Below are 18,508 nucleotides of genomic sequence, written 5' to 3'. Positions count from 1 at the left end.
AAGCTGTCTATCAGTGTAGAAGTCTAATGTCGTTTTCGTTTTTGTGGCGGTGCTACACCGCTTCGTGCTACACTTTCGGTGCAGTTGCATTGGTGTGCGTGAATAAAAACCAAAATATTTACAACTTTGCAGACGTTGATTGGTGGACACGGTGTACACCCGCTACACTCTCGAATTTTTAAGTGCTGCACTATCTTGAGCGGTGCAGAAAAAGTGCTACACCGGTGCAGCACGAAAATCGAAAACGAACACTTTCGGTGCAAAAGTGCTACACCGGTGTAGCACCACCGCAAAAACGAAAACGGCATAAACCAAAAGGATACGGAGCGCAGGGCATGTGGTTAGATTGCCGAAAACAGACCTGCAAGGTTGGTATTGGTGCGGTGCCATAGATACGGTTGATGCATGAAGATGAATTCGAAACTCGTAGGGGACAAGATGTGGAATGTGGACATGTGGAACGAAATTTGGGCGTGGCCTGTATCCTGCGGCAGCCACCAATCAAGCACAGATTGTCTATGAATCAAGTATTGTGGCCTTATATTCTGCTTTCTTTCAATCATTTTCCTCGTTCAAAACTCATCTCCACCAGTTTGATAGCCACTTACGTTTTTTATTGATTTGTAGTACCATACATCAGCTAGCTGTTGATCAATACATACATACTATTTATAAATCAACATTGTCTTACATTATATTGGTTCGAATAAATTACATTTATAAACATTTTTTTCTCTCTGACGTGTATGATATTTGATGAAAGAGTGATGTAAGAATACGAATACCTACCGACAAGCACATTGATCATAGTATCGACATGGACAGTTTTAGGTGCGCACAAACAGAAAGGTAAAACTAGAGCAACTCATAAAAGGCGCAGAGTTTTTCCGCATAGAATTTAGCTAAAAGTATTGCCTATGAAGGTTTAAATGAAAAGAAAATTGCAACAGTTTCTCAAGAAGGAAGAATTTCATTCTTACTTCTTGCAAAACCTGAAAGCACGAAAGCCTACAACCCGCTTGAAATCATTTGTTGCCTTTGCGTTTTATAATAATGTTACTGTGAAAGACATGTTAAAAACGAAACAAAAATGTACAAAACAGACACGAGTTCCGCTGGTCGCCATTTACAGCTTCGGCCACGGGTACATGACCGGTAAGGCCGATCTGTAAGTGAGGTCATACATCTGACCGCGGATGAATGCTTCCTTATCACTTGGTTCCGGTTTTGTGCAGGCGAGGCCATTCTTATAGGCATAATCCATAATACGGACGGCAATCTTGATGGAACAGTCCTGGATGGTTTCCAGCGGTGGGTACAAGCTGCCACGTTCGAGGTCCTCCTCGGTGACGATTTCGGCCAAACGTTGAGCGGAGATGAGGAAGATATCCTCCGGGATGGTGGCTGCTCCGGCGCAGATCACTCCGAGCGCAACTCCGGGGAAAATGTACGAGTTGTTGCCCTGGCCTGGGTAGTAGGTCTTTCCCTTGTACGTAACCGGCGCGAACGGCGAACCGGAGGCGAACACGCAGCGGCCGTCGGTGTTCTCATAGGCCTGCTCCGCCGTGCACTCGGCTTTGCTCGTGGGGTTGGACAGGGCAAAGATGATGGGACGCTCGTTCAAGTCGGCCATGGTACGGATGATCTCCGGTGTGAAGGCTCCCGCAATGGCAGCCGCACCGATGATCACCGTTGGCTTGATGTCCTTGACGGCTTCGGCCAACGTGTCGACCGGGGCATGGTCGTGAGCAAAGCGGTGCTTGTGACCGGAGATGCCACCCTTCGGGCGATCCTTGACGATCAGACCTGCGGATAACTAAGATGGTTAGTGAAATTCATGGAAAAAGAATCTGATTCAACTTACCCTTGCTATCTACCAGCCAAATTCGCTTGCGAGCATCCGCTTCGCTCATACCGTCCTGCCGCATAGCCATAACGCAGAGTTCAGCAATGCCAAGAGCGGCTTCTCCAGCGCCTTGGAACAGAACCGTGTTTTCACTCAGCTTTGTCTTGGTGACGCGCAGCGAGGCGAGTAGACCGGCAACGGCGACCGATGCCGTACCCTGGATGTCATCGTTGAAGGTACAGTAGTTGTCGCGGTATTTGTCCAAGAACCGGAAAGCGTTGGAGTTGCCAAAGTCCTCGAACTGAATCAAGCAATTGCGGCCGAAGCGACGAACCGCCGCTTGCATGAACTCCTCGATGAACTCGTCGTACGCCTCACCGGTGACACGCTTGTGTCGGAGTCCAACGTACAGCGGATCATCCAGAATGCTTTGGGTGTTGGTTCCCACGTCCAGAGTGACCGGTAGGCACTGATGGGGTTTGATTCCTGCCAAAGCCGTGTAGAGGGCGAGCTTTCCGACAGGAATACCCATACCGTTGGCACCCAGGTCTCCCAGACCCAGGATACGCTCACCATCGGTCACGCAGATGGCGCGCACGTCCGTTTCGGGCCAGTTCTTCAGCACATCGTAAACATGGCCCTTGTCGTTGATGGTGATGTACATGCCCTTGGGCTGTTGGTAGATCATGCTATACTTTTGGCAGGCCAGCCCCACGGTCGGGGTGTAGACCAGCGGCATCATGTTTCCGATATCGGACGACAACACGCGGTAGAACAGCCGCTCATTGCGATCCAGCAAGCCCACCAGGTAGATGTACTTGTCCAGATCGTTCTCATAACGATTCAGCAGGGTGAGGCAGTGCTGGACCTGCTCCTCCTCGCTACGGACGGTGGCCGGCAGCAGACCATGGAGACCCAACGCCTGACGTTCCTCGATGGTGAAGGCCAAACCCTGGAAGATTCATAAGAAAATCGGGAATCGAGCATTAACGGATGTTGTCGGAATGTGGTTGTTCAGAAAGTTTTGAATTATTGATGACCGTAGGCGTGGGATGTTTGCTGAGTGCATCATAGATCATATGATCACAGAAGTTTCTTGAAATGGTTCGTAATATTGATTATGTGTCAACGACTGAACGGTTTGGACGACCTAGATTGTCCCAGAAATGTAAAACAATGCCTATTATTGGTCTTCAAGGAGATTCAGTAAGCATGGCTGATTACGTAACGTTAAGCCCTCAGTGTAAGAAAAACGGCTTCTGTTACAATTCCAGATTATTTTGGATGATATGGAATATCCTAGTCATACCTTATATGTTCATAACATTTTAAGGAGTATACAGCTTCTGTAACGGCTGCAGATGTGAAGGACTGAACTCCAGGACAGTTTGGAACGACTTGAAAAGTCCTAAAATGATATAGCGACTTCTTTAGATGTTCAGGAAGATTCAATGAACATTATTGATGTAACATTACTCAGTGTAGCAAAAATGGATGCTGTTGATAGTGTATACCTGTATGAACTCCAGGATGGTTTGGCTGACCTGGAATATCCCAAAAATGCCTTGAAGTGATATTTGAGATACCAAGAGTTCCATGGATCCTGGCAGGTGATACCATATATTAAGTATTGTTGATTGCAAAAACAACTACTGTTACTGAGCAATAACATCTTCTAAAGGATTTCTGTTTAGATTTTCCTACCGACAGTAATTTTAGCTAAAAATGCAACATTACCCTGGGTCCAACATGAAAACACCTCACTATCAATTTCACAAATTTATGGAGGTGGCCAACCTCAACTGTGGGCAGCTGTGCGGCAGCGACGCGGCAATGAAGACGTTCAAAAGAGAGTGAAAAGAAATTTGGCAACGTAATGACCGTGACCAAGGCCAACCCGATAAAATCGACACGTCTTCGCCGCCGACGACGTGATGGACCGGTTTATGATTCAAGCGTGGAGTGGAACTGTGTCATACCGATACAAGTGGACATAGCAACAAAGATTGAATGCATGATACTTTAGTGTAGGACATTGGAATATTTTTGGAGAACGTCACGGGTTCTTCCTTTCCTTTCAAATTCATTAGCAGCTACCTAGCTATCGGTCACGGTGTATGGCTTCACCCAAAGCTACAGCAGAGGAGAATGACGCCGATAGTTTCCATATGTTTGAACCCGCTGACACAACTTCCGCGCGCAAAGTGCGAACTTCGATGACGGTGATCACGCTTTGTTTGCTTTTAAGTTGCTTGTAAGCACCATTTACGTAAAAGGTTCGATGTTTTCGCGAGTTGGTTTTTGTGGCAAATGTAAAGATACGCTACTTTTTTTATTGGATGTTATTTTAAGATCGATTGAACAAGACTTCTTATGATAATGATAATGAAGTCATTATGGGTTGTACAAATTTCCTCTATAGATGTTCTCTGCCTTCGGGTTCTCGTTCTACGACAGACCTGGTCACGTTGCGCCGTTAACCGCAATTCGCCTAAAATTACTATAATCAAATATCTAGACCTTATCGCTACGGATGGGACATTCTCGGTCTCCGAAGCGTTACTTGAAGTGTTTATCTTTTGTGACCAACATGTCTGCAAGTCGATTAGCCTTTCGCCAGTCTCTTGAACACCCAACTGATTGCGTGTTGTTAATTGATTTATAATTTGATTGAGTTTGATTAACGGTGTGCAGTAGCAGCGATTAACAGTTTTCTGTGACCGCCTGCTAGGGCCGGTTATCAGCGGTGGACCCCAATGGACGACCAATTCCCAGACCTTCTCACAAGTCCACTGGCAACTTGGGGGGTCCTCGTATCCGGTCCGTTGCCGCCGCCACAGAGCCTGTAATCATAGGAGCAAAGTGTCGCCAAAGGGCAGGACCACTAGATTGATGTCAATTAAAACCCCATTGATGCTCACAGGGTAGTGTTAATCGCGACGCCATTGGGGAGATCGTCGGAAGTGGCCTGTGCCTGGGGTGATGATAGTTGATCATTCAACTATCATTGTGAGCGGGAATAGGTGCATGTGATTTGCAAAGATAAACAGGGCGAAGGAAGTCTTATGCTGGAAGTTTGTCAAAATGCTCGTGACTTGAAGATGTACAAAACTCTTCGATGTCAGCAAGCCAAACTCCATGCTGGAAGATTCTGTGTGTCATTTTCATGTAATCTAATGAGTCCTTTCTACGTGGTGTTCACTATTTACGAAAAATCCTTCGACCGTCTCAATCACGAAAACACATGAGGAGTTCTGATGCGCAAGGGTGCTCCTGACGAAATCATCGGCCTTATTTAAGCACAGAACAAGGCATGTTCGTACAAAACACAACTCAACGGTGTTTTTTCATCTTGTTCGTTGAGGCATAGCTGAGTACTATCATCGCTGCGCTGTTGGTTTGTGAACCAAAGGGTGGGCTTCTGTGGCTGCCCATTACGTTGGAGCTTGAATTCGACCTTCGAATCCTCCTGGGATGCTTCCAGAATCTTCCAGACTGCTGGGATGCTTCCAGAATCCCTCTGCGATGCTTCCGGTATGCCTCTGGGATTCTTGCAAAATTCCTTTGAGATGATTCCAGAATTAAGATAATGTGTTTCAAGAACTCTGCTGCGATGCTATCAGAATCGCTCTGTAAAGTTCTTAGATATGACTAATACTTCAGGGAGCGACATAGGAAAACAAGAGTACCTGAAAACGAATCCACCACAGAAAGAAAAGAGAGCATGAGGAAAATATGACGGCTCAGGCTCAAGAGAGTGTGAAACAGAATGATATGTGCAGGTTCCACCAAACTGTCAATGGCTTGCGGAGAAAAACAGCGCCTTCTCCCGTCATATGGGACGACCGTGATGGAAACTTGCTGAGCTGAAAGATAAAACAATGCAATGGTGGCTGCCAGGTGGAGAGAGCACTGCCAACCGATGATGCCAAATTGCAAGATAAAGAGAACTTCTACAGCCAACTGCATGATGTCGTGGACAAGATCCTCATGGGTGACTTCAACGAGAAGGTTGGTTCCGACAACTCTGACTATTAGCACGTCATAGAACGCCGCGGTTTTGGAGAAATGAATGAGAACGGAGAGCTGTTTGCAGAGCTTTGTGGGAACAATGACATGATGATTGGGACATGGGACGGTCGCTCTTTTCTCATCGACCAGCTGCGCATTGCTAGGATTCATCGACAGGAGGAGATACTGGGTCGCCGGTTCAACACACGCCCACTGGGAGACGCTGCGGTTAAAAGGTCCTTCGTCGATGAGCTGGAGAACCGTGCTACGAATATTCCGGAAGGTGGAAGCGTAGAAGATCAATGGAGCACAATCAAGAACGCCTTCATCGTCAGTGGCGAGAGTAATTAGGGTGAGCTACGTACCCAGAGAAAGCAGGGGATCACAGATGATACCTGGTGGAAGATAAAGGAGAGAAGATACGACAAAGCCGCGATAGAGCGAGCGAAAACACGAGAAGCCAAAGCCGTAGCCCGTCAGCGCTATTCAGCTCTCGAGAAGGAAGTGGAACGCTCATTCATACAATAGAGCGTGAGAGGACTCCCTAGCCGACGAAGGCGAGGAAGTCGCAAACACTTCCGACATCCGTGTTCTCTACGATGTTTCACGTCGCCTTAGCGGGACTAAGATTAATGCTAGGATGCCCGTTAAAGACAGTTATTGACCCAAACTAACTAGTTAAAACGGTGGTTCTGGCACTTTGGAAACCTTTTTCAAGTGCCAGCCACGCCACCAACATCTAAGCATGATTCGCCAAGAGCTGGACGCATTACCCGTAACAACACCGAAGCTTCGTCATTGCAGGAGATAGAAACAGCCATCCGTAGCATGAAATCTAACAGGGCCCTGGGGGTCGATCGCATATCCACCAAGATGCTCAAAGCTGACCTCGTAGAGTCTGCACAACTGCTGCATCAATTATTCTGCAACATATGGGAAATCGTGAAAGTTCCGGTCGACTAGATGCAAGGCATCTTAGTAAAGGTGTCCAAAAAGAGTGACCTGACTGTATGCGATAATTGGCGGGGTATAATGTTGTTGTGCATTGTTCTCAAAGTCCTCTGAAAGTGATCATTTACCGGATACAAGAGAAGATTGACGCAACTCTCCTACGGCAGCAAGCAGGACTCCGTGTCGGACGATCCTGTGTGGACCATATTGTCACGCTCCGTATCATCCTGGAGCAAATCAATGAATTCAAAGAGTCTCTCTACCTGGTGTTCATTGATTGCGAAAAAGCTTTCGACCATCTCAATCACCAAAATATGTGGGGAGCTCTCAGGTGCAAGGTACCCTGAGAAAATCATCGGCCTCATTGGAGCACAGTACGGGGCATTTTCGTATAGAGTGCTGTACAACAGTGTCTTGTCCTACCCCATCCGTGTCGTCGCTGGAGTAAGGCAAGGATGTGCTACTGTCATTCCAACTGTTCGTCATCGTAATCGACGAGATCCTGGTAGAAGCGATTGATCGTGAATCAAATCGTGGGATGCTGTGGCAGCTTATTACCATGGAGCACCTTAATGACTTCGAACTGGCTGATGAAGTTGCTCCCTTAGCTCAACGCCGCTGTGGTATGCAGAGTAAGCTCGATGATCTTGCCGAACACTCCTCGGCTGCAGGTCTTACCATCTCAACGTGAACAAGACCAAATCGTTGGATGTAAAAACGGTCAACCCCTCCAGTTTTACGGTAGCTGGGCAAGCAGTGGAGAATTTTGAAAGCTCCCAATATCTTGGTAACCAAAAGGCGGCCGAAGGCGGTACCAAGATCGACATAGATGCACGGATCAAGAAGGCGAGGGCTGCCTTTGCGAGTTTAAGACATGTATGGAAACTCAAACGTGAAATCTGTGCTGTTGGACCTCCAACGTGGAGCTCCATCGTCGATGTCATCAAAAGCCGATAGCAACAGAAATTCGGAAGTGAAAGTGGTGGTGGGTCGTCTACACTCTATGTAGAGGCGGAAACGAAATCTGCAAGAAAGCAAGCAAGAACTCAGCCAGCAGGACATCGCAGCAAAGGCAGGGTCAGATGCTCTTGGCGGCGCAACTTCAATAAAGAAATTAACTGACACTGAAGAAGATTACAAGTGGTAGTCGAAATACGCGTATCTGCCAAAGTACAAGACTGATTACACTTCTGCTTAGGGGGTTAGAATAGTCAGTACAAGAAAGAAATAAAGGAAATCGACAGAAAACAGAATCTAGCCATAGGTCAATACCAAGACGGACAATCGCCCAGGATGGAAAACTATCAATTCGGTGCCTGAACCACCATGGATGATCAGGACTGAAAGTAGTAAGTTCAGTCAGATATTTGAAATGTCTGAACATCTTCAACTAATTGTTGACCACTGTCCCCTATGATACATGAAGAAAACCAGAACATTACAAATCTAGTAGACTACCCACCTCATTTTCCAGTTTGCTTGACACCCCTTCTAAAATGAATCCTCCATTTAGAGTGAATGTCACCTGTTGCTTCCCAACACCGATCCAATGTGAACAACTAGGTAGGCACTGGTTTCATCCCCTAGTAACCGCACAGGTAAAATCGAGTGATGAATAACACAAAACGTGCGCAAGACTGGGCCCATAAACTCACCGGTCGGCGGTGGATATTGCCGCCCCAAGCCAAAGTGTGGCGCGCGCTCTTCGCGATAGAAGCGAAAACGAAAGCAAAATAACAAAGTGCAAACATTCTAGTTATAGGTAGATAGTCCTATAGTCATCGAGTGTTTGCCATCCAAGCCGTAAGCCGCATGTTATGCAGGGGAGGATAGTAGATTTCCACCACAAAGTCAGAGTGTTGTTCAGTAGGTAAGTAACAGAACGAGAGAGAACGCACCCCTTCACGGTGAGCGGTATTCGTCACGTTGTAGCTAAACAACCTGAACTAAAGCGAAAAATGCAAACGTGTTTGATGTGCACGGCTGATGATGGTCATCATCCGATCAGAAGATTTGTTGCTCCGTTGTAACATTTAGGTAGTTATTTCCAGGGATCAATGGGAGGGAATCTATAAGTTCAGGTTGTACCAGATAATGGTCGTAAGCCCGGCTAGCTCAGTCGGTAGAGCATGAGACTCTTAATCTCAGGGTCGTGGGTTCGAGCCCCACGTTGGGCGCACTATTATTTTTTGTCCTGACTGATTGACGTTTCCCACGTTGTTAGCCTGATAATTACGACTGTAATCTGTTAGTAATACCAACTTAGTATGCAGTTAGAGGCGGCAGCATTACTCACAGATGAACTTAGGGCGAAGAGAGATAATTCGAGCAAATTGAATTTCATTGGCGGGCTGTGGCGGCAACCAGGATTCTATAATTGAGTCATAAATATTATATACAAGCACCATTAATGAAAGGTGCGCGTAATATTGATCGATCGTGCGTGCGTTGCCCGTGGCAAGGCCACGTGAGTGCTCGCCGATCAGCGTGCAATTTATGGTAGGTGTTGCGAAAATGTCTCACTTATTTTACGTTTAATTTTTAACGACTAAACATGTTTTAGTTTAATAGGGACATTCCAAGCCACTTAGGTACATATTAAAAGAACATGGTCTTCTCAAAGGTAACTGATCAACCCCAACCTGACCTTGCGACAAAAATCCGTGGAAGTGATCTAGGCCAAAGCAGATATCGATCTACAGCAAATAAATCCGCCGACGCAGAATCACCACGACGCGAGGTATAAACCAGCGCACTCAGACGTTTGCGTTCGCCCATAATAAGATCACTCGAGACCACTTGGAGTTCGGTATATCAAAAGAGTGGTTCGTTTCGGAGCAGATCTTTGCGTTGAATTCACCCAATAAACACATGCGCTGCGCGTCCCACCATGGCAATATAAATTGTGCTGTGTGGCAGTGATCGGACGGGGCGACGAACACCGCCGCCGCCGGTACGCTGTTGTCCAATCCATTGCCATTTTCCCTCTCTCAAGATCATTTAGAGGTTGAACTGGGCGACTGGCGTGTCTGAGCCCAGCTTGCATCAGACTCCTCCAAAACGTTCGAGAATCAAACACATGACCAAAAAAAAAGAAGCAAAATGCGAAAATTGCTCCCTTTGATTGGCTTGGGAAACAAACTGGGAGTGATATGGTGTCATGCGTCGGATGACACGTCCCGATTCCAAGAACGAACGGTCAGACTCCTCCTTCGCAAGCGACATGATGAAATAATCAACGGAAGTTTGGCAACGAGATAAGCGCAGCGTGCAGCAACACAAGAGAAGAGACAATAATTGGACGGCTGATAAGTTGCAATAAATCGGTGCTTCGTCCGAAAGCAATCTTGATTGCTGGTCTCGGCAAATCTCGGCTCGTTGTCAACAGCTGTTGACATATAATTGAGGACCGTATTGTGCGTTGCACACGCGTTGTCAATACAAATATATGCACCGTAGACAGCTTATCTCGTTGAATGCGAAGATATTGTAAACAAAGCTTCTAAATAATCTATACGGGTAAACATGCTGAATACCTTAGACTGCTGATAAAGAGATAACGGCATGTATCGGTACAATAATGGCTACCTTGAAACTATGCGTAAAACATTTGAAACCATGATCAACGCAGACTGCCTGAACAATATTACAAAGGAATAGTCAACCCATAGACCCTTTTTCAAATTCATGCTCTAGAACTATTACTTCTACTTACTAAATCAACAGCAACAGCTAGCATTAGGAGTAAACCATGTATTTAGGAAAGGCTGAAGACAACTCCAGCTTTCCAGTCTTCCGCAGAGCACACAAATTGACCGAATTTCGTGAGAATCGTACTCCGGCTATTGAACTAGGCTCGTCACATTACACTTTGCAGGGCGATGTTGAAGAATAGTCACGAGATTGCGTTCCCTTGTCGCAGTCCCCGGCGAGATTCAAATGAGCTTGGATAGTTCACCCGAAACCCTTAACCACATTGTTTAGATCAGCCTGATCAGCTTTCCAAGTAATCCATTCTCGTCCATGATTTCCCACAATTCTGTGCGGTCGATACAGTTGGATGTCACATAGAAGTCGATGAACAGAGAATGTGTTGGGACCTAGTATTCACGGCATTATTGGAGGATTTGCCGTACGGTGCAGATCTGGTCCGTTGTCAACCGACCGTCGATGAAACCGGCTTGATAACTTCCCACGAACTTATTTGTTTTGGGTGACTGACGACGGAAGATGGTCTGGATTAGCACTTTGTAGTCGGCATTCAAAATGGTGATGTGATCGCTTGAATATTCTCACACTTTAACTTGTCGCCTTCCTATTGGATGGACAGATGGGCAGCTGTTCGGTTTCCTAGATCTTGACTAGTAACCGGTGCAGACAGGTGGCTAATTTTTCCGGGCCCATCTGAATGTGTTCTGTTGTTGCGATATCATCATTATTACCAACTGATTTGTTATTTTTGAACTGGTGGATGGCTTCCATGATGGCTTCCTTCACTTCTCTCAACGTGGCAGTTTGATTCGTTCTTGTCCTCTGCTACACCAATGTAGTCATTTCTTCCTCTAATAATGTACATTCTCCTCGCCATTCAGATTCTCATCGAAGAGCTGCTTCCACCTTTCGATCGCCTCACGTTTATTTCTTATCTCTGCACATGCGGGATACGTTGAACTGCTGGTAGCACTTTTGTACATGTATCTTGAAAACAATACAGCAGTTCAATTTCCTCACATTTCAGTTCTCCCGAAAAAAGGTGGGTTTGCTGCTTCTGCTTGTCTGTATCACTCCACATTCTGTCGAGTCCCATTCTGCAGCAAGTGTTGCTATACTTTTCTGCCGTTCGTCAATCAGATCGTGGCGATTTGTGATTCAGTTTGCTGAGGTGATCTCCTTTAGGTGTAACGATAAGGGAGGCTGTTCTGAAAGAAGTAGCTACGGATGACAATGTGTTTCAACCTACACGGACTGACCCACACCAACGTCATCGAGAACTCCAGCGGACGATTACTATATCTTATCCTAATTGTGTCGTCACAACTGCTACTGAACCGCTAACGGCTATTGACGCTAATCACCCACCGCTTGAAGTTGACGTTCGCCGTATAGCGCCACTCGATTTCGTTCCGAACTTTGATGCCACTAGGCATGACTTCCGTAAAGCCGATTACTTCGTTCTGCATGCTGCGTTTCTCTCTCGGGATTGGAGACTTTTCTTCCCGATCGACAACGTCGATGATGCGGTGAATTATTTCACCAATAATGTTGTCAGCGAAATAGTTACCTCCCATGTTCTCCTGGCCTGGCCTTCAAAGCCAAACAAACGATTACGGGCACTGAAGTGTCATTGTTTTGCAATTGTCGATCCCGGTATCTGAAACAGCTGCTCAACGCCGCTAGCAGGGCGTATAAAATTTACAACAAGTTCATGTACACTCGGTACATCTACCGTACCCAGCGCAATCTACGTTCAAATCCGAAGCAGTTCTGGAACTTTGTCAAATCCAAACGATCTTTTGGCTACTCAATTCAAAGTGATCTTCAGCAGTTTCACCGCGTCATCAGCCCAGGCCTTCCAAATGCAGTTACAAGAGGTGTGTTTGTTCGGATGTGGAGATACGTTAGAAGAAGCATTGATCGAACACAACAAGTGTCTAGTGGAGCTTTTGAAACGATTGATTGGTCGTCAAATCAACAAGAAGAGTTGGATCGAGTGAAATGTTTAGTGTCCGATGTGAAAACGTTGCGGTATTATGATCCCAATGAACCCTTAGTAATAGGACAGATCGGTGAAGTACTAGATTTGTAGTAATGAGCTGAATTTTCTTAGAGATACAACTGTGATAGTTGATTCGGGGTAATGGCTTCCAGTCTCTTTTAATCAAAAACGGATTCTTATGTTTTCATCCGATGTTTCGGATATACATAAGACATAATACATAACATATAATGATGATGATTAACCTGGGCTTGTTAGGGGAATATCTGTAAATAAAAGAAAATCGCGTTAAAGGAACAACACTTAACGCGATTTTCTTTTATTTACATAACATATAATTTGTTTGTTGTCCATCAGATCCCAAGAAGAAGGCACAATAAATGTGCTCAATACTGGAGTTTTCCGTCGTTGTTTGGTGTCCCTTCCAGAACACCTTGACAGAACGCATTGAAAATGTACAAAAGAAGTTCATGCGTTCTGCCCTGCGAAATCTGCCTTGACGCGAGGATTAACGTTTGACTTCCTATGTCGACCGCTGCCGGCTTCTTGGGATTGACACTTTAGAAACAAGACGTCCTACCACGCAGGTCATGTACATTGCGAGGATCCTGAAGGGTAGCGTTGAATCGTCGGCACTTGTATCTCAGATCATTATGTACGCTCCTGCAAGATCGCTTCGAAGACGGGACATTTTGCGGCTGGATCGGCGAAAGACGGACAGCACGGCTCTATACGATTCGTGTCGACTTTATTGAAACTTCTTTACATACAAAAAACGTAACATCTAGCGTAACATCAAGAGCAATTTTCGTGAAAATCCATTGTGCAGTGCAAAGTACCATCCCCTGGTGGACACTTGTCAAGAAAGACTGCGTTCTGCAACAACGTTACCAGAAGTCGTTTATTAGAAAAACCGCGAATTTTGCGACAACTTTATTAACCCTAAACTCTAAATTTTGCTCAATTTCAGCGAGCAATTTGCAGAAATTCAGCAACATTTGCTGATTCTTCCAGTAAACTTGACTGAGTTTTGCCAAGCTGAAGGTTTCAGCAAAAAATTGGCAAAATTCAGCTAATTTTTGCTAAAAGCGTTTGGCGTATAACAGGGTAGAACTTTACTTCATCATAGGCGCTAATTCCCGTCATATCAGATGGAAAATAGCCAATAGATAAAGATATTTCAACTTACTTTTGCCAACGAAAGTAAAACGATGTAGAGTAGACTATCAAAAGCTCTGTGAACACTTCAAAATTGAATTTCACTGCGGCAGAATGCAGCAAAATCTGCTCAATTATTGAGATAAAATGCTTTTTCACGTCGGTAAATTGTAAATGAGCAGTTGTCTTCGTCCCTGGGAAGATGCAGGCAATTGAAACATCATATTTTACAACAACTCAATAGTACTTTGAACACATGATTCGATTTGGATTGCGAAGAATTTTACCGACTTTTCGAATACACAACTACGTCTAAATAAGAATTTTGACAATCCTATGTACCATAGTGTCACGTAAAAGGTGTGATGGAAATTAAATTCATGTTGTACTTGAAATAGACGTGGACTAGATGGAAATGGAATTCGAGGGATAATTTTTAAATCTAATTACAGTCGAACCTCCACGAGTCAATGTTCTTTGACTCGATATCGACTCATGGAGGTAAAATTTTCCATACTGAATAATTTCTGGGTTACTATGATGGTCCCCCTAAAAAGCTTCCCAAGGGATTTATGTTCCACTACTCGATATTTCCTTAAGTCGATGGTCCCTTCAATATCGAGTCATGGAGATTTTACTGTATTATTATTTCTATGTTATTAACAACTCGATCATTACACTGAGGAAACCGAAATTATGATTTTCATAATGCTTTCCGTATGAAAAGGTAATTTGCTAGAAGAAAACAATTTCATACGACGCGTATGATTTCCATAAGCTTCTTATGGAAATCGTACGATCAAGGTTTCATATTCATACGACGTGCGATAAAGTTCTATACGACGCTCGTATGAAACTTATACGAACCCTTCTCGTGTGAAAAAAATCATACGTCTCTCTTATGAACATCGCCCAACTCTCTCTCAGATAAAACAAGATGGCGTTTGAACAGAAGTTGGTCGCAAAATTGAAAATTCCGGTCGATGCTTTAGTTATTTTTGAAAGTAAATAATAAGGAAAATGTATTCCATTTTATAAATATTATCACAATAAATACTTCAAATAGAGTGTGGCGTGAATACAGCGGCTCTCATTACATGGCTAAAACAGCAAATGTTTAACGCGTTGTCTCAGGCGGAAGTACACTAGCGGTACGATGTGATCTGGTCTGGTAGTCCTGAGAGTGGATTGCAGAATGGCGTAAACAAATCGTAAGTTTTATCTCGATATTTATATGTAAACATGTACTAAATTTTCAATTTGATTGTTTTATAGAATCTATCCAACATATTGGTTGTGACGAGTGAGATCCTGGAGCCGGTTGCAGAGACACCCGCCGAAGGCAACAACATTGGCGCAAAGGAGTACGCCGATTAAATGTTTTCTTTATTTTTTATTATAAGTACTAATATAATAATAATAATTGACTACAACCAATTTGGAAAAGAGATTATGCCAAAAGTTATTTACTTGAGCTCGTTTCATTAGTGGTGACACAGGTGCACAGGTGACACAGCTCAACTCTTATATCAATAGTGAAAAGGACATGATTGAAATTACTACAATGTAATTTACACTGCGAGTAATCTCATTCGAGTAGACTTTCCACTTTGATGTGAGTCGGCATGGTCACCTCATTTCACTAAAAATCACAATCACAAAATATCACAACTAAATATAATAATAATAATAAAATTATTCTAAAATGGTATGAAAGTCATAATAAAAAGATTCATACGATTTTAAATTGAAGCTTATAATAGATATTTATGAATTTCATACGATGTCTTACCAGAAAACCATACGAGCTTATTATGAGGTTCATACGATTATAATTTGAGGTCTATAACACATATGTATAAAATTCATACGACACCTTTACGAAAACCATACGAATAGAATATGGAACTCATACTACTCTCCTGGCTGATTCTTTCATAGTGCTGTCGTATGAAATGCATAATAAATTCTTCTGGTTAAATTTCATATTCGTTTCTTATGGAATTCGAACTTTATTTTTCCTCAGTGTATTGGTCGGTGCTTAGTATGACGGGAATTAGATAAAAACCCTATAAAATCTCAGATATATAAAACAAGGGGGACGACACAAGCTTTTACAACCCAAAAAGTAGGAATACCCCTCATAAAGTCGACATATCCACTGAAAATACGGCGAAGCTTTTGCGGGTTTTTACCGTTTTTTTTTTCGGTTTGGAAAAACTAGTAACAGATGACTGACCAAAACTGATGTTTCCCTTCTACCCTACATGACATGCAATCAATGAGCACTCGATCCAGCACACGTAACCGTTAGGTGGTACTGGCTATCGTTCTATCAAATTTCACCCTCGATCAGCCGATAATGACGACAGTGGAGACCCAATAACCAAATTGACCCCTTCACGGTATTCATCGACCGCCAAACTAAGGTCAAAAGCATTAACATTCTTCGTTCCTTCACTTTTTAACGACTTTTCGCTCGCGGTATTTTTCCGCGTATATATTTACGGGTATACGAGCCACCTAACAGTTTACAAACATTTTACCCGCGCGCGACACAATTTTCGAGAGGGCGGCGGTTTGATATCAAAACAGAGACGTCGTCGAGACGATATACGAATAGACGTCGTCCTCGAGAGCATCACACACTACATACTACGCTGAGGGCGACGACGTCGACGACGGCGGCAGATGAGCAAGAAGAGAGAAAGACGCTCGCCCGCGCCGTCGTTCGTTTTGCGCAAGTCGCCGGAAACTAACATAAGGCGACTATTATGACGCGATGATGATGATGCGATTCGAACACCATCAAGAATAGCGTGAAAATAAAATCCCAATCCTCCCTGTGAAGGTTTCTTTCACCGCCGATTGCCGTGAGAATTCGGGGAATTGGCGGCCGGTCGATGGGCCGAGCTAGAAAACATGACGAAATTTCGAAACACAACAGCGCACTCAGTCAAGCATGGGGCGCTCGCATTGATTAATTTTTGCAATAGATTTTGGATTGCGAACTGCGGCCAATGCCGCCACCTGCCTTCACTGAAAGTGTTGAGTCATTTTCGTGCTGGCTGCTGGCACACTTCAGCAATGGTTTCGCAGTGACTGTGGCTACTTGGATTGTTTAACCTTTTTGTAGGGCAAGGTCAAGTTGCGGAGGCATGAAGATACGGAAATAATTTCGGTATTCTTAATTATGGGACAGGCGATCAAAATTAGCATGTCACGATAGTATTGATTGTTTGTCACAGAACTGTTGTCACTAAATGTCACACATCGAAAGGACACAGCCTGAGCTAGTGTACACAAATGAGATAGTTATTTGAATTGTAAAATAAATACCACTTCAGTTTGTAGACTTCGACTAGGAAAAGTCTACCAGCTGAGTATTGTATCTCCACTCGCAAAAATTTAATCGATATCAATGAAGAACATCCCCACGGCCTACTATCACCCACGAAACAAGACCCCAAAACAATCCACTTACCTTGTTGAACCGGCCGTTATGAAGCCGCCCGAATCCGGATACTCCTCCGGCGACCTCGCTATCGGACTCGACTGGCCACTGGCCCAAACGGTCCCGACTGCACTCGCTCATGTCGTTGCTCGCGTTGTTGGTGCTAAATTTACAAGCGGATGATACTCCTCCGGTGGCCCTGTTCGTCGGGAGTGCTTGTTTGCCGTTTGACAGCTCACCACTGACTGCCGCGGCGTTACCACGGGACGCAGCACTGTGGCTGCCGCTGGTCATCAGGCCTGCTGTGGTGTGCGTTTTCGCCGAGGCGCTCTCAGGCTGGTATCTACCACTGAAAGATTGCAGAGAAATCGATAGACGAATCAGTTTATCGTAGCGGGTAAGCATTTTCACTGCTAGATTCGACGGGGGATAGCTTTTGCTCTGTGCGATTTGAACTTGAGATCACTCCGATGAAAAACCGAGGTCCGAAGCACTCCACGATTTATGGAAAAATGAGCTATTGACTTGCAATGATATAACTATCAGCTGTGCGTTTAAATCATCTTCTGGACGTCATTTGCCTTCTACGCTTTGTCTTTTGAAATCGTAAATATGTAGGTAGCAAGTGTGAACGAATCTATTTAAGGCGTAAACCTCAAAATACTGTATTGGCCTCTTTTCCATTATCTACTACCCACACGTATCTTAATGGTACCGAAACTGACCGCTAGATTTACCTATTATCACCCCCATACAGCATCCAAGCAACCGTAGAATTGCGCATCTTCTTTTGCGCATATCTACGTCGACTGTCACACGCATTGTTTCAAACAGGTCTTATCGTCGTGGTCCAAAACATTGCGATAAGGAAAACAAATCCCCTAGAATACCCACTTTTGTTTACCTACAAGATGAAGGGAAAAAAGAACCCTTTTTCAGGAGCTGCATGTACCTGCTAGGTGTTTATCGGTCATATGTTTTCTGTATAGCAGATAGAGAAAACCCGAAACAGATGGATGTATCGCTCATAGAACGAATACAACCAGAAACGTGGGCAAATACGCCTGACGAATCAACTAACATTTATCGGAGAAGGGTAATGTTTAGGTGCGAGTGCAAAACATTGCGTTGCCTGCTGTGGTGCGCATTCGAGTGACTTTTTTGTTGTGTGTTTATGTGAATCGCTGTGATGATGATACCTAATTGCAAATTGATGGTGATAGGCGATAGGAGGAATGTATAGTTTCATTCTGTAAAATCACTTCATGACGCATTTGGGAGATAAACCAGTTGTATCTTTCTGTTTGTTATGACGCGATGTGGTTCTGAAATAATGTTTGATTTCACAAAATTGTTTAAAGTATCTCAGTTA

General features: G+C 44.4%; 1 protein-coding gene and 1 non-coding gene across 2 annotated transcripts; one reads left to right on the top strand and one right to left on the bottom strand.

Annotated features, from left to right (window-relative positions):
* Positions 1-592: 592 nt before the first annotated feature.
* On the bottom strand, positions 593-17,485 carry LOC109400911 (NADP-dependent malic enzyme; the record flags this gene model as incomplete). Its single annotated transcript, XM_062843451.1, is given in 3 exon segments — positions 593-1,806; positions 1,865-2,798; positions 17,167-17,485. Coding segments are annotated over 3 exon segments (1,933 nt in total), but the record flags the coding sequence as incomplete, so codon positions are not given.
* Positions 8,913-8,985, top strand: Trnak-cuu (transfer RNA lysine (anticodon CUU)). Its single transcript has one exon. It is a non-coding gene; the product is annotated as a tRNA-Lys (tRNA).
* Positions 17,486-18,508: the final 1,023 nt, after the last annotated feature.

The sequence above is a fragment of the Aedes albopictus genome, unplaced genomic scaffold, assembly GCF_035046485.1.
Source record: "Aedes albopictus strain Foshan unplaced genomic scaffold, AalbF5 HiC_scaffold_23, whole genome shotgun sequence".
In the NCBI taxonomy this organism is placed as follows: domain Eukaryota; kingdom Metazoa; phylum Arthropoda; class Insecta; order Diptera; family Culicidae; genus Aedes; species Aedes albopictus.
The sequence above is the reverse complement of the archived record's forward strand: the minus strand, read 5'-3'. Positions and strand labels throughout refer to the sequence as shown.